This window comes from Electrophorus electricus, chromosome 19 (genome assembly GCF_041902795.1).
Source record: "Electrophorus electricus isolate QZ-2024a chromosome 19, ASM4190279v1, whole genome shotgun sequence".
In the NCBI taxonomy this organism is placed as follows: domain Eukaryota; kingdom Metazoa; phylum Chordata; class Actinopteri; order Gymnotiformes; family Gymnotidae; genus Electrophorus; species Electrophorus electricus.
In genome coordinates, this window is record NC_137515.1 from 1863789 (window position 1) to 1886202 (window position 22414).

The 22414-nt window shown below is 41.7% G+C and overlaps 2 protein-coding genes across 2 annotated transcripts; one reads left to right on the top strand and one right to left on the bottom strand.

Annotated features, from left to right (window-relative positions):
* Nucleotides 1-225: 225 nt before the first annotated feature.
* hic2 (hypermethylated in cancer 2) lies at nucleotides 226-13549 on the bottom strand. The gene is made up of 2 exons (XM_027003519.3): nucleotides 13335-13549; nucleotides 226-7692 (listed from the first exon to the last, which is right to left on the bottom strand). Exon 2 carries the CDS (start codon nucleotides 7661-7663, stop codon nucleotides 5996-5998), a length of 1668 nt encoding a protein of 555 aa, XP_026859320.2. The 5' UTR covers nucleotides 7664-7692; nucleotides 13335-13549; the 3' UTR covers nucleotides 226-5995.
* Nucleotides 13550-17903: 4354 nt separating this feature from the next.
* Nucleotides 17904-21523, top strand: ube2l3a (ubiquitin-conjugating enzyme E2L 3a). Its single transcript, XM_027003433.3, has 4 exons — nucleotides 17904-17964; nucleotides 19208-19303; nucleotides 20317-20503; nucleotides 20656-21523. The coding sequence occupies exons 1-4, from the start codon at nucleotides 17938-17940 to the stop codon at nucleotides 20808-20810; spliced, it is 465 nt and encodes a 154-aa protein (XP_026859234.1). The 5' UTR covers nucleotides 17904-17937; the 3' UTR covers nucleotides 20811-21523.
* Nucleotides 21524-22414: the final 891 nt, after the last annotated feature.

Here is a 22414-nt window from a genome sequence, read left to right on the forward strand (position 1 = left end):
TCTCTCCTGCTCCTCATCAATCACCGGTGACCCTCACACTCACCCGTTCAGCCCACACTCCAAAAACACTGCAACGCAGCCCACTGGGTACTCAGGACTTACAGGAAGCACAACTGCAGCTGGTTTACACGTAGTTAAGAGAAACAAATGCACAAGCAATATGGTACAACCAGACAGAAAATAAATATATGAAAATCGCTACACAGAAGGATACTCACACATGGGCAATTTTGATCAAGAGTTTAATGAAAAGATTCTAAAATGACTTCTCATAGCTGTACATTAAGACTGTAAAGACTGTGAAAGTTGAGATGAGATCACCTCTGTACATCGTATTCTATTCACATGACAGAAATTGAGCTGCAAGCTTCGTGTAGCTCTGCCCTGAATACAAGCTCTCTGAGGAACTGAAACGTGAAACCATGGTGTTGCCAGCAAGCCATGTTCAAGGCTTTAAAAAAAAACAAAAAACCCACACCCCACCACACACACACGCACGCACACACAAAAACCCCCACAGTAATATGAACTAATAATTGCCAAGGTAACTTGCGTTCACTCTTGTGAGGTACACAAACACTTACGAGGGACAGGTTCATTAACACAATGTAGAGTGTTCTTTGGGTAATGCCGCAATCATGATCTGCTTAATGCAGCCGGCCAACACTGATGTTCTGCATGAACACGTGCACATGCATGCAAGTATTTTTGCATGCAAGTATGACTGCATGTGTGAAACATTCCCCCACCCGGATGGACACGTTCCTTCCGGTCTGCAGACTCACCAGCAGAAATACGAGAGACAGACAGGCATATGAAGACCGTGGGGAGGAAGTGAATAAATAGTGATCAACATACTGGCAGCTCAGCAGGCAGTACAAATACAGAGACACAACTAGTGCAGCCTTCAGCCAGGCCGCAGAGAGAGAGTCCACCTGCTCTGCACACACTTGCAAACACGCCTTTGGTTTAGGTTGGTTTGGTAAGGTGAGGTCTGAGCGGTGGGTTAACACTTAGCAATGCAAGTATGTTTGTGACACTACACAGGAAGCGCAGCCCTGTCGTGACGGACTACGTTATAGCAGCACATGGAAGATTCTTCTTCTCTGGTCCCTAATCTTTGAATTCACTTAAAGCTTTGAAACTAATGTTAGTTTAATCAAGTGGTAATTATAAGGAAACATTCGCTCTCCTGGTCGAGAAGGAATGCTGAAGGGGCCTCACCGAAAAGTGCATTTTATAAAGCTTGAAGACACTCCGACTCGAATCACGACGCGTCGGCATGCCCCATCCTTGACTGACTGAGGAGGTGTAGGAGGTAAGCATAGAAGAGTTCATTCTTACAAAAGCTTTGGCTTTATTGGTCATTTGGAAATAGGACCCACCTAGACACCCCGCCCCCCACCAGGTATGGACCCAGCTAGACACACCCCCCCACCAGGTAGGGGGAAAAAAAGGGATCCGTTTGGAGCCTTGAACTATGAGAGCATGACAACACCTCTGCTTTCAGTAAAAAAAAAAAATCAAACATTGAGTGCCTCTCACAGAATTCTAAAAGGTCCTGCACTGTATCGACAAACAGGAGCACACAGATAGGCGTATAAATGAAGAAAGAAAAAATGCCTTCAATATAGGAAAACATCACAAGATCTGGGGAGCAGGGATGCTTTGAGAGAGAAGGATCAGCAAGAGCAAACCCGCTCTCCAACTCTTCAAGGGACCGGTACATTCCTCACAGGTCTGAGAACAGTTTGGTTTGTGTCTTTTTTCCTCAGTGTAATCAAAGCAATAAAATTAAGACCCTGAAAACACCTTGTCTCACCCGAAGATAACCCTAACAAAAGTGGAAACAGGGTCAAAAATAAATACATTCAGCACTGATAATAGACATTTGATTTAAAAAGAAAAAGTGAACACCGTCAACAAGTGTTTGCACCAGTGTTGCTGGAGGAGAGGCTCATCATACTGAAGTTTCTTCTCTCATCCACAAGAGCCTGCTCAAAAACCAATCAATCAATCAATCACAAGAAAACGAACAGCAGATGAGAGAAAGTGAGACAGCTCCACCCCCCCAAAACAAAAAACATGACGAGTAAAACCCCTAAATGGCTTAGTCTGAGGTAAACTGTGTATGTTGTATTTATGCTTATTTACACCTTTAAAATAATGAAGCAGCAGACTAAAAACAAACAAACAAACAAAACAAAAAACATCCCGACACTAAAAGAAATGACTTTCAAATGTATTAACACCAAACACCCCCCTTCTCCCGCAGCGTATAACGCAGGCCGACCTAAGAGTGGTTGGACATGATCATAAATCTAGCAGCTGACTGAGGGCCATGTCTCCCAAGACATTTCACAACATGCACCTACTTCCATAAGGTAAGACACGCAAATCAGAGTTCGGCTTTTTTCTGTTTTGCTTTCAGTTTTAAGACAAACACCTAAACGAAACATGCTGAAACAGGCCTCTCCTCGCCTGAGGTCAGAGACTGTAAGGGTACATGTAAACAGTGAGCTATTATACACAAGTATCTTTAGGTCAGACGAGCTGTCAATCATTCAGTGTGCTTTGGTTTAGAAAATAGTCTGAAGATTTGGGTATGAGCTTTATCTTACGTTTATACACTTTATGCTTACAACTGGGTTTTTTTTTTGTTCTAAAACACTCTGGAAATGAAAAGTAAAATTTTCATGTACATCTTTTTTTGTGTTTTTTTTCCTCCCTCCACATACCCACTTTTTTGAAGGCGTTATTTGAAATGGGAACACTCTCTCTTAAAATCTATTTCTTAGGAAACTAAGGTTTTGCTTTTTTATCATTAAAATACAGAAATCGACGCAGTATTGACACAGTCTTACAAATGTAGTTGAAAGTTCCACATTTCAAAATATGCAGAACTGTCCCTGAAGTCTGAAGAATTATTGTCACAGTTTGAAACTTCTGTCCTCCCTTTACGGCTCTTTACGTTTTTTTTTTTTTTTTTAGCCCCAAATGCTTGGATCCGGACAAAAACACCTTACCAACACATCTCTCTTCTGACACTGACACGACATTGATTAAGTGCTGATATGTACACACAAGATCAATGGCGACCCCCCCACCGAAATCCAATGCAGTCCACAGAGAAGGCAAGGAGCCCAAAACAAGAGCCCCTCGAGTCGATATGAGTACATCAACCCTGGAAGCGAATCCAGATATTTTGACAGTTTCACCTTCACGAGATGTTTAATGAATTTGTTTTACACATGGACGCAAGTTTGATCTCACTATTAAAAGAAGACGTGAACCACTCTGACGGCTAGTTTCCCCAGACTGTGCCTAACCCTAGGATAAAAAGAATTTCCAATTGTGACTCACCATTGGCACTGAAATTTAGGCCTTAATTCACGTCCAAGAAAAAAGTACTATTAGCCATGATAGTACTGTCTATGATATGAGCAAAGCAGTTCAAACCCATGAGCTAAACCTTTGACAAAATGGCCTATAAACTATCCCACTGAAAATAAAGAGGTCTATAGAGATATCTGATAATGGCCAGTGATTAACTGAGCTTCAATTTCCTCCAACAATAAAAATCCAGAATTGTCTCCAGTGTATGTACTTGGATCAGGTCAGTTAATGTGCCTGGAGGGATGGACTCGGACAAAAGAATTCCAGGAAAAAGATCAGTAAACAGCACTGAGCAGTACAGAATGCCTACAGCTTCACACCGTGGTCATCAGTAACTCATACCGGACTCAGGAGAAAGAACCAGAACAGACTAAACCAGAAGGGAATGACTTAGACTTGCACTGAAGAGACAAAGAACCACATATGGAATGTGACTGAAATCAAAATTGTCTTTGAATCAACTAAACCGGAATGAATTATGCAACACAGCATCAAAAGTGTCAGCGGTGGAGAAAACAGCTTTACCCGTGTCTGCTTTGTCAATACAACACTGCCCCCCTTCAGTAAGCTAAGACTAATATCAGCACTTATGAATAACCTCCATGCGTTTTGTTGAACCATGCAAGGAAGCCGAAGACCCCTCACCAGCTGACCAAACGGCATCAGTGACTGTGTGAAGCGCTTCTCAGCTGGCCATCGATACAGGCCGAAAGCTTGAATACACACGGAAGAAGCACGCCTCACTGAAAGAGCTTCCCAGGTACGGTGGACATGTGACAGTCTACAACATTCTCTACCCATTCATACAGCTTTCCTTTTTTCCTTTTGGTCTAATCTAAAATAAATTAGTCCTTCTGAAGTCCTTCGTCTTCTGAAGTCAAACGTAATGACAAAGCAATTCAAATGCACTACTGTAGACACCCGCCCAACAATCAACAGAAGTTCACTGGTTTTTAAGTACAGTGTCCAGTATGAACCAACATTCCACAACATTGCTCTTTTTGAAAAATTAAAAGGGAGGGGGTAAAAAAAACAAAAAAAACAAAAAAACCCTTTCTCCTGTAATGTTATTGTCCATAATTCATCTAAACTTTGGTAGGGATATTCTACAGGAAAAGTTTGTTGGTAAGCCATTATTCCCCCTCAGTATTAATTTTCTCTTTGGATTTCACTGACATAAAACTTTTAATACCTTAAATACATGCGTTTAACAAGCTAGCTCCTACTTTAATATGTTTAAAACTTTGTAAAACTTTAAACCTTTGTTGAAAGATGGGCAGGTTAGAACTATTTTGAAAGCCTCAACAAACTTTATACATCTATATTTAAAAACCCCATTATTTCCATCAATGAATGTATTGTTCTTAATAATTAAGAGGTAGCAATGCGACAAGTCTATAAAAATAGACTTGCCTATTCAGTGAAGGGAAAACCTACAGACGAAACTGAAATAGTACCAACAAAATGTAGAAGTTCAACATTCACTAAAACCAACCCTACCCCAACCCATCACCCAAGACACCTCACTGTCCTGCCCCTTCCAAAGTCACCTAAAGGACTTCCAGTTTTAACATTCACAGAAACATAACAATAAGTTATCTAAAAACAAGAACCATTCATTTTGGCTTTTCTTTGAGAGTAAACCCCTATATATTATATGAGTAAACAACACAGCTTAAAAGGACATCCACGCCCAAGGGTGCGGAAGGAACGCGGCAGGGTCTGTTTGACTCCGCCCACTTTTCAGCCACAGCTGAAAAGCATAACCAGCAAATGGTCCATCATAAGTTCACCATGTACCATGAGGGCCACCACAAAAGCTTCAACATATCTGTACGTTTAATGCAGCAATTATAGCTAAAGCTGTATCAGATTGAGGAACTGTGTTCACTATAGTATGAAAGATCGGTTGGACCCTGTTCCCCATCTACATCTAGACACAGCCAGTGGGCACATGGTACAGTCTAGAAATCTTGAATGTGTTTGGTTGTATACGCAAAGCTTTCCTGAAATACCACTATAAAAGACAGCAAACAAGCCACTTGGCATGTCTTGCAACACTTTCCTTGAGACTTAACACTAATTTGTCATAACCAGTAAATTTAAATCATCCTTTAAAATCATCTTTAAAAATGCAATTTCAGGATATGACAATTAGAGGCTTAATCGTGTAGAACACATTCTGTGATGCATCTTCAGAACCCTCGTTTGAAGGACCAAAAAGAAAGTATTTTTGGGATATATAAATAGTTATTCAGACCAAATGGACCAAGACATAATGAAACCAATGCATAGACTGGTTTGTAGTGGTCTGGCAATCCCAAGCAAGAAACAGCATTAGTACCCTAATCGTACATGCAAAAAACAAAACAAAAAAAGCGAAAAAAAAACAACAAAAAAAAACCAAAACATACCAATTTTTTGAGAAAATGACTGTTTCAACTGTTGGGACTTGTTTGAAACTGCTACTCCTGTCTCTCAAGATGGAAGTTAGGCCTCCTTTGGGTCACTCAGCCAGCAATCATCTTCACAGAAAAAGAGGTGTGCGTTGTACTGAAATCTTTTAGCTGCAGGTGTCTTGTCCCGAGTGTCTTTGGCTTTATGATGGGGACGTGTGCATCCGCAGGTGGCTGATAAGGTTGCGCTGCTGCGTGAACTTGCCCCCGCAGAGCTGACATTCGTAGGGCTTCTCGCCCGAGTGCACGCGCATGTGCTCAGTGAGGCGGTACTGGCGTGTGAAGCGCATGCCGCACTCCTCGCACGCAAAGGGCTTCAGGCCCAGGTGGCTACGCATGTGGCGCGTCATGGTGCCGCGCTGCGTGAACATCTTGCCACAGATGTTGCAGGGGAAGGGGCGCGTGAGCCAGTGTGTCTTCTCGTGCTGCCTCAGCGTGGCCGGGTCCTTGTAGCTCTTGTTGCACACGGTGCAGGAGAAGCGGCGCGACTCGACGCCGTGCGCCTGTGCCGCCTGCGACGACAGGTCCTCGGCCTCGCCCTCGTCCTCCTTGGGGTAGGTGTCGTCTTCCTCCTCTTTGATGTACAGCTCCTCCTCCGTGTGGGTCTCCACATGGGCATTCAGCTCCTCGGAGCTGGGGAAACCTTTGCCACACGGAATGCACACGTAGAGGTTGTCGCCGAGGGCAGGCTCAAAGCCCTCCTGCCGGTACATGTAGTTGGCGCTGCCGCGCCCGCCTTCAGTCTCGCTCTGACCGCTCTCCTCGCTCTGCTCCTGCCCATTCTCCAAGCCCTCCTCCTCTTCCTTACACTGGAACGTCTGTTCCGAGGTGGCGCCCCCTCCGGCCACTTTCAGCCTCTTGGCGACTCCATTGGGCAAGGCAGCCCGTGCCCCATCTTCTCCTTTGTGGCCCTCGCCCTTGGCCTGCCGCCTCGACCGGGTCCCCTGGCGGGAGCTTTTGTGTTGCTCGGAGTCTGGAGGGCGCTGGTTCTCCTCGCATTCCCCACTTTCAGCTAGTTCCATAGGCTCTCCACCAGCAAGGTTCTGTGGGTTGGTGGTTATCTCATCGAAGGAGGCACTGTTGGCAGTGGATTCTGAGGCAGACTGAGGCGATTCTTGCGGGATGCTGCTGGGACTGACTTCCTCGGTGGCTGTACTCCCTGAAGGGCTTTTCTTGGACAGATCCAGGCCTAGCTCCAGAAGACCGCCACCGCCCCCATTCTTACTGGTCGACGGACTGAGGGAGTTAGCTGAGCTCATGCAGTGGGCTTTCCTGACAAAAGCCTCGTCCTCCGACAGCTCCTCTTTGAGTAGCTCCTCATGCCTCTTTGTTTTTTCGTCATCTTTAAACCCTGAAATTTGGCTTGGGGGGAGTGGTGTGGAGGACAACCTTTGGTTCCGCGATGCTCTTCCATTGGTAGGGGTTGTGGGTTTGTTGTGGAGAGATCTACCATTGCGTTTCAGTTTCTTCCTGCAGAGAGCAGCCAGGTCGTGAAGTTGGAGGTAGCTTGCTGCTGTTAGGAGGGCATTGAAATTGTGGTCGCTGGCCTGATCTGAGGACAAAAGCTTGCCAGTGTAAATAAAGTCTAGCACCTGACGAAAAACAGACGGGTTGACCATATCTGTGTCGAGGTTAATCAAGTTGTCATGAAGGATGAGGGACTTGAAGTAAATGCTGCTGGCAGCCAGGATGTTCTTGTGCGCCCGGAAGAGGGCATTTTCCACCACAATAATCACATCACACAGGTAACCTTTGGCTCTTTGTTGGTTCAGCTGCAGCAGCAATTGTTTGGCATGATTTGGCAATTCCATTTCCAACTTCTGTTTCTGCACCTACAAACCTAAAAAAATAGAAAGAAATATCAGAAACAGAGAACTTTGGAGAAACACACACACACACACACACACACACACACACACGTATTACATTCAACTGTATAAACATTTCAGCAAGCATAGACCATTTTGAATAAAATTGATGTAAAATTAAAAATGTTTATTAAATCTAAGTATTAGTCTACCTTTTCTGTTTTTTTTCCTTTTTACATTTAGGTAGGGAAAATATCAAACAGGGCCCTATAATGGCACCAATAAAATTCCTTGAAATCCTATGACCTTTACTAACCTTTCAAGCATAAACCTGCACTGAGAAAAGCCTTCTACCTGCAGCCCTTCACTAGGACAGTGGAGAACCCAGAGACAACTCCCTTTTACTGGCATTAAAAGTGGCATTGTGGGCTTAAAGGCTTTAACACACACCAGTCCAAACACCACAGGCTGGAACAGTAACCTGCAACATTTTTCACCTCTTCTCCTGAGCCTTAACGTTTCTACCACCAGCCATGAATGCCAGCCTCCAGGGTCGGTCTCTTTGTTGCAGGGTGGGGGTTGGGCAGAGGCCAGTGGATGGTTCTGGCTGGCTTGCACGAAGGACATGATATTTGAGCCAGAGAGATCACCGAGGGTGTGGTGGGAACAGGTAACCTACCCAAAAGCCTGTCCAGTGGGTAAGCGTGCTCTGGCTTGCTACAGAATCCTCGCAATTCTCAAGATAAAAGGTTGTGCCATTCAGCTGGAGTGTCATTATTGGTTGTTAACCCTAACCCTTTACAAAATACCCAAACACACAGCATTACCCCACCGATAGACAACAAGACTTGTCTGCAAAATACTAAAGTCAACTTCAAGGAAACTACAGGACTCCGGTTGATTGAAACTACAACTGCTTTAGGGTTCTATCTGACACTGAAGCTCTTAAATGCTAAGGGCCAGTTTCCAGCACATGGTCCAAGTCTAAACTGCAACATCGGTGTTGATACAAATCTGAAATGCTTTTTAAAGTCTAGCCTTTTTTTTTTTTTTTTTTTTTATTGTAGGCTTAGGGCTAATCATGGTCTGAGAAACCTGCCGTATATGCATAGAAAATAAACCAGGCAATTTTACATCCTAATTAGGATTCCTGTGTAGGCAGCAGAAACACCCAGAGAACCTCTGAGACGTAGCAGAAGTGCTCACAGGGGACAAGCACGTCGTCTTTATCATTATGCAGCTGGCCTCGTTTGTGTGAACTACAGTGTCTTTTTAATCAGCCGTTCCACTGAATTCTGCGTGATATACGTAAACCACAGATAGCTCATTCAGGGGTCTGCTTGGTTCTTTGTGTACGCATGCCATAAAAGAAATGAAGAAGACTAAACTGTAGTAAGAGTAGCCCAACAGATACCAGGGAGCAAGTAATTTGCAGACAAATTTTGCAATTTACATTTTAAAATAAGGTTGGGCTTTATTTTTTGTGAAATGTGTGCTTCTAAAATGAATATACAGTGCAAAAAAAAAAAGACTAAACACAGGCTTCCACAAGGCACAAAACAAGACAATCAAATTGCTTTTAGAAACTCTAATATGCCAGAAATGAAACAACAATATTTCCCAAAAATTATGCCATTTGCTGTTTCCATCTAAAATGGTACAATAAGGAACAGAACACATGTAATCTCATAACTTGCCCGGGACCAATTTACTGCTCTGGGCCTATGTGTATATTGTTTAAGGATGTCCTTTTCAGATCTTTGTTTCCTGGGACCATCCCGAATTTGCTTATTGCGCCTGAAAGACTGAACCTCACAAACAACCTAAGTCGACCCTCTTCTATGTCAGAGTGGGTAAGACAAATTTTATTCATATTCGATAACCAAAGGATGTGTTGTCACGAATTTCAGTATGAAATTAGACATCAGAGCTCCAAGCCGATGGTTAGGGTGGGATAGGATTTTTACACACCATTTTATATTGGACTCCAGCATGACAAAAAAAACCACAAAAAAACAAACATTTTTTTTAAAAAAATACAGAAAATATTGGAGTTGTCCTTTAAAAAAGTAAACCCTAAAACCTTACCAAGCACACAAAAACCAGTCATTTCTAACATGCCCACACCATAAATGTCTTATGACCTACATTTAAATTTAAAATGCAATGATCAAACATTTCACTACAAAAAAGATCAAACCTGTACAATCACCAAAATCCAGAGACTCCAAACTTCTAGAATTCGAGCTTCTCTACATATCGGATTAATATTAATTTAATTAATGTAATCAGCAGAAAAGAGCTAAAACATCTTCTGTAGAGCTCTTCAATTAGTTTGCCTGTGACACCAAACCAGTCCTAACCAAGGTATTGATACCATCTCTGGAGAAAGCAGAGTTAACAGAGTTTAGGGATTGTACAGATAACCGTAAACCACATCTGTTTGGCCAAACCTCTGCATCACATCAAGCCCTGAATCCATAACCTCCTACCCCCCCCCCCCCCCACCACACACACAGAGACAAAAACCCAAAGGCAAAGTTTAAGAAACTGAGAAAAGCATTTATCAGGAGTTGCTCACGTGCATGTGCGCACACACACACACACACACAAAGCTTGATAAGGTTGCTGCTGAGTCTTTTTATTGCTCCTTGGACATTCCTGCCCCTCCTCAAAAATGAGCAGCCTGCTCCAGCACAGAGATGAAACGCCTGCTCTAATCAGGGAGATTGCAGCCTGTGAGCAGAAAAAGCTGAAGAGCAGAAAAGGGGCCGGTGGAAGCACTAGTAAACAGGTCTGGCAAGGAATGCAATTAAGACTTGTGAACAACTTTATCCAGCACCATATGGCCCGAGGCCTTGATTTATTGTCTTTGTTATAAACCACTTTTGCAGCTCTTATGAAAGATGACAGTAGCTGTAGAATTGCAACCAACACATTTATTGCACACTTGTACAAGACAAAACTGACTCCCCTTTGCTTTTTATCTGAGCAAACAAGTAGAAGCAAGATACAGACCAGAGTTTAGTCCTGGACAAATGGAGAGTTTAAGCTTCCAAATAATGACCCTGCCTCGCCTCAAAGCCAGCGCCATCGAGCATGAGTGTAATAACATCCGATGAGACAATTTATATGTGAGAAACACATTGGTGATCCTGCAAGTTACTTAAATAATTTTATACTTGCCTTACAGTTATGAAAGGTGCATTGGATTAAGTGCAATTTAGAAGTAACTGGCCTCAAATAAGTTTCTTTAGCTGCAAGTTCACATGGCTCCCAAAGTGTTGGAGTTAGTCAGTTCACATATATGAATCAGGCTATAAAACAGAAAGAAACCAAGGCCAACAGGTTCTCAAATACGCCAGGCAAAAGACTGAATGACAACTATAGTGACGGTCCACGTCAGATCTCTGAAACAAGAGACAATTCGGCTTTATTAAAATAAACACTAGCTAAGTGAAGTGACGGCTTGTGTTTATGTCCTCGCAACCCAGCATGGCCTTTTAGATAAGATGAGACGAACAGATGGCTTTTATTACTTTCCCTGCTCTCGTATGTTGAATTCTGGGTCTGAAACTGTGACCTGAATGACGAACAATATTTCTAACCTCAAATACTTGACTGCAGAGGACTGCAGCATCAAATCAGTTTCATTCTGCGAAATCTATGCTATTTAAAAGTACAATCAACCACAAAGATGAATTTCACTTTGTCAGCACTATCTTGTCATGATGTGGGTAGAATTTCAGGGAAAGAAAAACCAAAAAAAAAAAAACCAACACACTTCTTTAGAGATAAAACCAACTCAATATGGGGAGGAAAAAAAACGTCCAACAGAGTTCAGAAAAACAAAAACAAACAAACAAAAAACCCAAAACAGCACGGTTTAGAATAGTGCCTCAACACAGGAAAAATTCAGCCCGTTTTCACAGATCTGCAGTAGGACATGATGAAAGTGTTGCAGTGGGCCTTGTTAAGCACAGTTCTCCTCCCTGCAAACATGCAAAGTATGTAGGCAAGCTCTGAGCCCCAGGGTCTTGCCTTAGAGCCACAGTGCACTGGGACGCATTCAGTTACGTGCGGTAAAATGAGCAAAAATGTGGATGTCAGTGATAGAAATAATGCACTAGAATATTTGTTTCTGCTGTTCGGTGCCAGTCTAATCATTCTGTCCTATTCGAGATCAATGTTACTTGATGGAAGATATGGCCCTCCAACTTAAAATCCCAAGTAGAAAAAGAAACTTTGCGACAAATTAAAACATAATATAACTAAGTAATATTTGAAGCCACATACACTACACAAATCAAAGTGTTCACAGGACACCAACAACTTCAAGTATGTTCATATGATGCTCACAGTTCAAGCTTTTGACAAGATCTTTGTTCATATCCTGCTGCTCAATCCTTCAACCAAAACTTCACAATCCCTTAAAAGGACCTGGACAAAGTGACATTAAAAGAAACCATCAGTCCTGATAAAAGCACAAAACGAATTACACACGAAGAGAACGTGTAGCATTCGTTATTCCGAATTCCATTGGCAGCATTCATCGAAAGTGCATTTCTCTTATTAGGAAGGAACCTTAAGCGACACAGTACGTGAGAGGGGTGGACACTTTCGGCTCGCTCTCATTCAGAAAAAGTGTCACACACCAAGGGCCAGGACCGTACCGACGGGCAATAGATCCGTGAGACGGACCCCTGTAACGCAGGGCCCCTCCCCCGGCCGCTCAAATGCATGAGAAGGTGTTCATTCAAGAAACCCAATCACGTACGGAAAACCTCCGTTATGGTTAGCGACACATCATTTATCGTTACTGTGTTTGTCCAAATACACCTCCTACCTCGCTTTTCTTTCGGGACATGGCCTACCAAGAGAAAGAAAAAAAGGAATGGACGGAACCTGGATCCGTTAAAACCAGTTTTATTTTCAATCACGTTGCCAAAAAACAAAAAAGGAAATAGCAGTAGCGACAGGTCTGCGAATGCATCCCGTGCAAATAGAAACTGCATGATGTGAAATGAAAGGCGTAGTTTTCCAATGCTGCAACCAATATTTTAGTTTGGATTTGCGGATCTCAATACAGACAAAACCCCAAACGCGCAGATTCAGACCGGAGGAATACCTCAAGTTTTTCAGGACGTGTCTTTCGAAAGGTGTTCCACTCGAACAAATGATGAGTCCATAGAGATATAAGGAAAAACCAAACGCCAGAGTTGGTGGCGAGTTCTCGTAGTACATGTGTAATCATTCACTTGGCGAATCCATGCAGCATAATATAAATATAAACAGAAAATGTGGAGACAACACGAGGGGAAAACGACTCGTCCGTATAAAGCGGGACAAACGCGTTTGACCCGAGCACTTACCAGCGCACTTATGAATGCACATGCTGCTCAAAGCGGCTCAATCTGAAATGCGTTTCGAATTATCCCAGAACACTGGGGGGAAGAAAACCAGTTTATTCAAGCAAAGCGACCCAGTGAGAGGCACACTGGAAAGCTCCGCGAGAGAAGCCCCCGTGGGCACGCGACCAGTGCGTTTGAGTGATCGGATTCTTTTGAAGGAAAAGGCTCGAGCCCGTCTCGCGGAAACATTTTAGCCACGCTGTAATGTAAACATTTCACGGAAAGAAAACCTCGCCGGCGATGAGGGAAAAAAAAATGTATACCTTAATAAATCGAGCGACGCTCTTCAAACAGCCATCCTGTTTTCTCTTCTCACAGCTCCCCGAGCGCCATCTTGCAAGCTCGTGACGTGAAAACTCCTCACCCCTGACCCAAATTTGAATAAAAGCCAGCAAAGAGGGGGCGAAAAGCAAAAAAAAAAACAAAAACCTCTGTCAGCCAGGAGCCACGGATTTGCTTAAATACCCGAGGCTTGGTTTCGCCTATGCTGGGTTATATGGGATCGTCATGGTTCCGGAAAGCTCACGCATGCTGGTGCACAGAACAGTCTGATATCTCGAATATAACACAATAATGGATGGATACACACGGATAAATCAATACAAACCTGTTATTATAGGACTGCTCAGTGAATTCAGCGCTTTAGGTAGTTGTCATGCATCGCTGTCAGGTATGGCCTGCATAACTGGCCATACTAGAATGCTGACTACTTTCGCAGTCTGACAAAATTACCTGCACGCAAACGTGTCAACAGTCATCTTAACTCCGATGTGTCTTCCATACATTTTACACAATTATTAGTGTCCAAACTAACCCACACCTCATAGGCTGCTGAATTGCGTCTTTATAGTGGCATCAATCAGTCTGAATCTTGCTGCATATTTAGAACTAAAATAAGGTTGTGATTAAATATATTTTATGTGTTAATAAAATACAATGTAGGCCAAAAGCATTATACCAGTCATTAGTTATAACAGTTCCGGGTGTTTAGATATATATTCATATGTTCAGATCATATTTGAATATTTTAATATGTCGTATAAGTTTGCTTTATTACTATGCTTTATTAGTGAGAACTTCCAATAGATTTGCTGCAATGAACCTATAACTAAATGACTCTTTTTTGTAGTTGTTCCTGTGGATCCGTTTGTTTTAGTTTTAGGTGGACCTTTCCCTCTTCTGTTGTCCGTGTGGGACACAGGTTAGTGTTGTTCCGGCTCTAAAACATGTTGTCCAGCTTATGAGCTAAATATAAAGCAGAACGCGGTGAGCTTGTGAGCTGGTCCACTAAGATTTATAGGGGAAATTGGGTTATTGTTCAGTGCGAATCGGTGCGTCATGTACCACCCTGCCGATCCGAAATGCCTAAATGGGACTGTAACGGTGTTACCGGAGGGCAGACTTTAAACTGCGTATTCTTGCGCCACCTATAGGGCATCATTAATACAATTATATTTCGTGAAACGTATCGCTTCTGTCGTAACCATCTGTATTTGAACGTTCTACTTAACACTTTCCTTTGACATCGAAAAACGTGTGTACTGACATGTTCATGGATACTTATTAGTAATAGCGCAACTCAGTAAATAGCCTTGTGATTGTTAGATAGTAGCACTCATACTTTCATTTTATGTCAAGCTGACAATCACGCTGAGTTAAATAAATGAATAAATAAATGAACAAATAAATGCCAACCACAGATGAAAGCCATCAATGTGGATTTTAGATGAGCGGTCTTCCTATTGGAGATCCACTTTCCTGCAGCATTTAGCTAAAAAACGAATCCGCCACACGTGATCGATTTAATTTTAGTCTTCAGAAGTGTTTGATTAGATGCACTATATTGCACAAAATATTAATTCAGGTGTTACAATCACTTCCATGCACACAGGTGTATAAAACCAAGCACCCAGGCATGCAGACTGCTTCTACAAACATTTGTGAAAGAAAGAGTCACTCTCAGGAGCTCAGTGAACTCCAGCGTGGTGCCGTGATAGGATGCCAGCTGTGCAACAAGTCCATTCGTGAAATTTCCTCGCTACTAAATATTCCACAGTCATCTGTCAGTGGTATTATAACAGAGTGGAAGCAACTCAGTCACGAAGTGTTAGGCCACGTAAAATGACAGAGCGGGGTCAGCGGATGCTGAGGTGCAGAGTTCACAGAGGTTGCCAATCGCTACAGACCTCCAAACTTCATGTGGCCTTCAGATGAGCTCAAGATCAGTGTGTAGAGAGCTTCATGGGATGGGTTTCCATGGCCGAGCAGCTGCATCCAAACCTTTCATCATCAAGCGTCGGATGCAATGGTGTAAAGCACGCCGCCACTGGACTCTAGTGCAGTGGAAACGTGTTCTCTGGAGTGACGAATCACGCTTCTCCGTCTGGCAGTCCGATGGACGTCTCTGGGTTTGGCGGTTGCCAGGAGGACGGTACGGTCTGACTGCACTGTGCCAAGTGTGAAGTTTGGTGGAGGGGGATTATGGTGTGGGGTTGTTTTTCAGGAGTTGGGTTCTGCCCCTTAGTTCCAGTGAAAAGAACTGTTAATACTTCAGCATATCAAGAGATTTAGGACAATTTCATGCTTCCAACTTTGTGGGAACAGTTTGGGGATGCCCCTTCCTGTTCCAACATGACTGCACACCAGTGCACAAAGCAAGGTCCATAAAGGCATGGATGAGCGGGTTTGGCGTGGAAGACCTTGACTGGCCTGCACAGAGTCCCGACCTGAACCCAGTAGAACACCTTTGGGATGAATTAGAGTGGAAACTGTGAGCCAGGCCTTCTCATCCAACATCAGTGTCTGACCTCACAAATGTGCTTCTGGAAGAATGGTCAAAAATTCCCATAAACACACTGCTGAACCTTGTGGAAAGCCTTCCAAGAAGAGATGAAGCTGTTATAGCTGCAAAGGGTTGGCCAACATCATATTAAACCCTATGGAGTAAGATTGGGATGTCACTCAAGTTCATATGCGTATGAAGGCAGACGAGCGAATACTCTTGGCAATATGGTGTAGATGAGATGCGTTAAATTTGGGTTGGAGGAGAAACCTGTAGGAAGGCAAATCTCCAGGAGGAGGATTAGCGATTACTGGTTTAGAGAATAAGAAATAGGTGATTATTTTTTTGTCATTAGCAAGACCACTAGAAAGTGAATAATTTCAAGTGTTACTGTTATTATTTGATGACTACCATACTCATTAATTGATAAACTGTATAACTGGTTTGGTGAAAGCCAATTTTGATAACTTCTTATTTAGAAACATACTACTAGCAGTGCTACTACTACTGCTACTACCACTACTACTACTACTACTACTACTATTATTATATTCTGCATATGGCATAGGCTCTGTGACAAATATGTGTAGTATCTGGTCCAAAAGAGAAAATGTAATGTTATGTTTTGTTGGTATGTGCATTTCTGGCCATTCTCACCAGTTTACTGGCTCATGAAATGTCTGTGTTATTGTTTTTCAGTGTTGTATAACAAAGGTTTTGTCCATCAATTCTAGTGAACTTGAAGTCATGGCTAAAATTCTGTTTTAATGTGTAATAAATCTTCTTCAGGATGATTTAAAATAGGATGGAGAAAATAACTGATATAACTACAATATTACAATATTGTGTTTCCTTCAGCTGCTCTATAAAGCCTTAACTGGCTAACTTTAATCACCTCTCTTTCCACAGACAAGTGAGTTATTGCTATAACTGTTCACCTAAGATTCTAATTTGTTGACTACAAATAAGACAGAAGAACAGGAAACTGAAACTAATTGCTTCTGTCTAAAGTAAGCAATTTCCTCTCTGTAGGACTCTATTAGATAACTGGACGAGCCCGGCAGATGTAGACGGCTCAGTCCCATAGACACTGACATTGCTATAAACTGCCACTAGCAATCATCTCCACCATTTTCATCAAAAAAGCCCATTAATAAATAAATATTTGCCACGCCCGAAGTCTTTTGGCACCAACGCCATGAGTGGTGCATATTTGAATACCTGCATTAAAAAGTAATAATCCTAATATTACAAAAATTACATCTAGTGCTTATTTCCACAACACTGTGGCACCTGCTGATATGTTGACACAGTAAAAGGGGTTGCGTAACTGTAAATCACAAGGTGTTGTTCACCTATGTATCTACATATAACATCTGAAGCTGGAATTTGCTATTTAGTGAAACAACAGACTAATTAAAATTTTGAATATTTTAAAAACAAAGTATGAAAGTAAGGGAACGTAATTGTTCTGACAGAATTTAGATATCTGTGCTCAAAATGAAGGTTAGGAATGTAATGGACAAGGGATTTTAATAGAAACATTTTATTTCAGGTCCAACACAAAGATGATAGTAGAGAAGCTACACTTGTTTTGACTTTTCCCAACATGTTCTGTCAGTAAAACACATGCCTAGCATAGACCAAGACATCTGTATAGTTGGAAAATAACCAAAATATGAACTATGTGCTATAACTTTTTCCTCATAGTTAAATAACTATTATTTTATATATGAGGAGTGCATTGCAGTACAATTGTGGTGATGCACTAAAACTGCATTTGATGTATCCGGGCTATATTAGTCGGTGTTGTATAGTTTATTGTTGTTGTTGTTTTTGTTATTTCCTGCCTCACACACCTCTGATGAGTGTGTAAGCGTGTGTAAGTGTGTGTAAGCGTGTGTAAGAGTGTGTGTAAGCGTGTGTAAGAGTGTGTGTAAGCGTGTGTAAGAGTGTGTAAGAGTGTGTTCAGGGGTTTTCCAGGGTCACTGATCTCATCTCCATAAAGCTTTCTCGTGCGCGCGCGCCGCTGAGCACTGTTATAAGGCCAAGTGAATTGTGGGTAATTAAGCAGCAGATCCAAGATGGCGGCAAGTAGGAGGCTTCATAAGGTAAATATCCTGATCAGTCTGAAATGTTGACGTCGGACACGAAAACTTGTGTGTTGCGCCTGACCCGTTATACATAACACACTGGGAATTGTTTTCGTCTCCTTAACCTTGTGTCTAAGAAATGAGAGAATAGAGACGCTAACCACCTAGCCTAAGTTCAGCTAGCTTAGTTGCCATGTTAGCTGGTTAGCAGCGTAGCTAACGAGACTGACGCCCTCCCGCCTGCTGGAGACTTCGGCACAGGCGCCGCAAACACCAGAAAGAGAGCCGAGGTGTCCTGTGTTTCTCATCAGTGTCTGTTCTGAATCAGCTTTTTACCCTTGCTGAACGAAACAGATCAGTCAGCTAACAGCACTTGTCACTGTTATCTAGTTAGCTAGCTAATTAGTCTGAGAGAAACTGTTGGCTTAGCACAGTGGCTAACCCAGCTAGCCTAGCTAAGCTAAATGACTGATGGCCTCAGGGTAAGTTAGCTGAAGAGCCATCTCTAGCTAACCTCACTAAATCTGTTGACACTGCCTTTTCAGAATTAGTTAATCGACTAACGTTGTTTGGCTGTCGGTTAATGCTTTATGAACGAACCGGAGAAATAATTAGCTGTCCAACCTGCAACTTTAACAACCTTTATACAATTGTTTTACATCAGTTTCTCGATAGTGTCACCAAGCAAAAAATATGTTAAACAGAAACAGGAAGTCATTTAGCTAGCATAGGTAGGTTAACGTGTTCGACTAAGTGTAGCTTTACAATTTAAGGAGATATGAAAAGTGAAGGCCAGATTTATAATCATCATCTCTTTAGACAATGTGTCGACTAATGAAAAGTATGGATTAATGTTTTGTTTCCTATTCATTTCAAGCGTCCTAGTTATTAATTACAGGAAATCCTGAGGACCATATGATAGGCGTTTTCCACACGAGACAAGGCGTATTTGCAAGCCGTTGGCCTCGTGACCTATATGCTACTTTTCGACACACTTGCGACTTTGTGAAAGAAATGGGTGTCTAATTGGTTTTCCCGCGTTAGGTTTCTTTCCATGTAGTAATGGGAAGACAGGTTAATTGAGTCATACTACGTATTTATTGGCACAATTATAGACAAGAGATCATTTTTGGTTTGATTGGGCTTTATTATAGTCAGACAGTAATCAACTAGCTACTAGTTCTCTGGTTAAGTGTAAAGTTTTGTCATAGTATTTGGAATTGTATCTCAAAAGTATACACTTTTTTTTTTTTTTCTACAGGAACTTGATGAAATTCGCAAGTCTGGAATGAAAAATTTCCGTAATATTCAAGTTGACGAGTCAAACATTTTGACTTGGCAAGGGCTCATTGTTCCTGTAAGTATTACCATCTACCTTTTCGTTATTTTCATTTAGTAGTTCTATGGAACAGTTATAAACTCCATTAATATTACATAAACTTTGTGTGGAAAGTTTCTGGGTTTACCATTTTCATTAAAAATACTTTGGGGGAAAAAACAGTTTACTTTTGTAAATGGAGGCGTTATTTTTCACATTTCTGTACTACTGGAGTCTTCATAAACCATTGTGAACATGGCTACAATCCTTGTATGGAGAACATGCTGGGGGTGGTGGAGAAACTTGCAGTCCCAACCTCAGTTACAGTAGTTTAGCTTTACAGTGGAGAACTAAAAACACCTAGATCTCGATGAGCTTGAGTAAAATTAATTTGTAATGTACCTGTGGCCCAACCTGTCTGTATTTGGAGTTCTAAACATCCCTTGTGGGTTCTTTAGTTTGCTACTGAAGAGTCTCACTGACCTAAAAGTGACTCCTGTTATTTGAGTTATGCCCATATTCCTGTCTGGTTAGTTTCAGCCAGAAGTGGTTGAATCAACACTACCTGTCCCAGGAGTTCAGTAATCGGGGCAAGTGCGTGTTTTGAAGGGTGTGGTCTTGCAGTTTTTGTTGTGTGTGTGAATACTTCTGTTTCAGTCCTAAACACTGGTCTGCCGTCTTCCCCTCTTACAAGGTCACAAAAGGTTTTGAAGTTGTACACTAATAACAGTTGTGTCTATAGTGAGACATACTCTGTATGGATTAGATTGAATCCAAGTTGTGCCATATTCTATCCAATGGGAATGTGATCGGTTGTGTTTTTTCTTGGGGGTAAATTGATGGTGGGATTCACTTTCATGGAACTTGTGTTCATGATAGTCTGGCATGCAGATGTTTGTGCTTTTGAAATGGTGGTCAGTATTTCATGGCTGCCAGACAAGGAAATTGCAGAATTGTGTGTTTGCACTTCCAGAATGGAGTTTTCTCAGACTTTTGTTTTCAGCAGAAACAAATAAAATTGTTAAAAATGGGTGCTTGCTTGTTTCTTTCAGGACAATCCACCATACGATAAAGGTGCATTCCGGATTGAGATTATATTCCCTGCCGAGTACCCCTTTAAGCCTCCCAAGATTACTTTTAAAACAAAGATCTACCACCCAAACATTGATGAGAAAGGCCAGGTCTGCCTGCCAGTAATAAGTGCTGAAAACTGGAAACCAGCAACTAAAACTGACCAAGGTAAATTCTCAGTACTCTGCCTATTCTGCCATGTAGAATATATGGTTTAAAAATGATGGAGGAGAGCGTAAACCTTGTTCTCTCCTGTAGGTGATGATAGTTTTGTGTTTTTTCATCCAGTAATGCTTTTTTTTTTTTCGTTCCCAAATTAGTAATCCAGTCTCTCATCGCCCTTGTCAATGACCCTCAACCAGAGCACCCGCTGAGAGCTGACTTAGCAGAGGAATATTCCAAAGACCGTAAAAAATTCTTTAAGAATGCAGAAGAGTTTACAAAGAAACATGGAGAAAAGCGACCAGTGGACTAATAACACGAGTGCTACTCCCACCCTCCTATGCCCAACCCTCCAAATCTGTAAACCTCTACCTGCACCCTGCCTGCCTGCCCACACACTCAACACCACAGCATCCTTTGAGAGCTTGGAGCAGAGCGCCCCAGAAGCGTTTCAACCTTGACGCAGGACTTTTCTGAATCAGTCTGCTGCCCTCGGGGAGCCAACAGGATGGCTGATTTTTCTATAGAGTGTAAAGAAAATGTGATCCAAATACAAGCAAATATGGGAACTTGATTTAAAGAATGACAAATGACATGGGCGGTGGGGGGTGGGGGTAAATGCTGTTCCTTTTAATTTGTTCTTAATTTGCACAGAGATGTGTATTGGTCACACAGACAACTGTGCAATGAAACTCGACTGTTTGGAGCAGATTATTACGGTGAACTTGATTATATTATGATATGTCCTTTCACTGTCTTTCCCTTCCACACACACATCTTTGTTAAAACAAATATCCAATAACCGAATGATGGGCAGCACTTAATGCTTTGAGTTTCTAAAGGTGTGTGACAGAAGTTTCTTTTATATTTCTTTTTATTGTTTTTGCTTAGGTTGCACTGTATTCTGTGAAAGGTGTTCTGTTCATAACATGTCTCATCCAACTCATTCAATATTCAAAACTACAGCTTAGTCACTGTTACCAATATAATGTTTATGATGTTATAAAAAAGGAAAAGAAAACTCAAGCATTTGTGTCTGACTTGCTGATCCTTCTTGAATGTGGTAGTGTGACTTACTACAGAGTTTATTTTTCCTGTAACAACAAGCATTGAGAGTAATTTTTCAAAAAAAAAATTTAATCTTCATGACCACTGGACCAATTAGATTGGGGAATATTTATTAGGGAACCCGGTTAAACAATCTCTTGATGGAACATGAGACTAAAATTAGTCCACCTTGTGAATGTCCAGAAAATGAGGTATGACACTTTCTTTGCGTTTTAAAAATCTGATTTATAAAGGCCTGCGAATTAAGTTCGACCTGTAAAGTTACTATTTTTGGATATTTGACAGTAATGTCAAGCTTTGACTGAATGGCACTTCTCTAGGATATATCTTAGAACCAATTTGTATTCATGAAACAGCCAGGAACTATCAGTTTTAAAAATAAGATTGTATGTTTGATTTGCATTCATCTGTATCTAATTATTAGTTATTTAGTGTGCTCCTATTTAGAGGTAACCTTGTAAGCAGGTTACAAGACCCAGTTAAGACTTGACGTGATTGTGACGTGACCTTAACATATGCATAATGCAATAACATCTAATAGTAAAGTTGTGAAAAATATTGATACAGTAATAGAAGGGAATGTCTTGGTGTATAAAAACACGAGACTACCAACATTTATGCTAATTACTACAAGTCGATAAAGCTGTTCAGTTTACAAGTACAGGAACCAGCAATACACTGCTGGAGTGGAATGAACAGGAATAGATGAACACAAGGAGATCATTGTGACTGCAGTTTCTGAGTGTTCTGTGTGTATTCTGTCTAAAACTAAAGTCCCACAGCCCTCTCAAGTCATTTGTTAAATGTTATTTTTTCCTTCTTTCTCTCCTCCACAGTCAAGTGTCTTAT

Coding starts and splice junctions, on each gene's coding strand:
- hic2 (XM_027003519.3), bottom strand. CDS start 7,663: ATGGAATTGCCAAATCATGCCAAACAATTGCTGCTGCAGCTGAACCAA.
- ube2l3a (XM_027003433.3), top strand. CDS start 17,938: ATGGCGGCAAGTAGGAGGCTTCATAAG. Junction 17,965..19,207: donor CAAGTAGGAGGCTTCATAAG/GTAAATATCCTG, acceptor TTTTTTCTACAG/GAACTTGATGAAATTCGCAA. Junction 20,504..20,655: donor AGCAACTAAAACTGACCAAG/GTAAATTCTCAG, acceptor TTCCCAAATTAG/TAATCCAGTCTCTCATCGCC.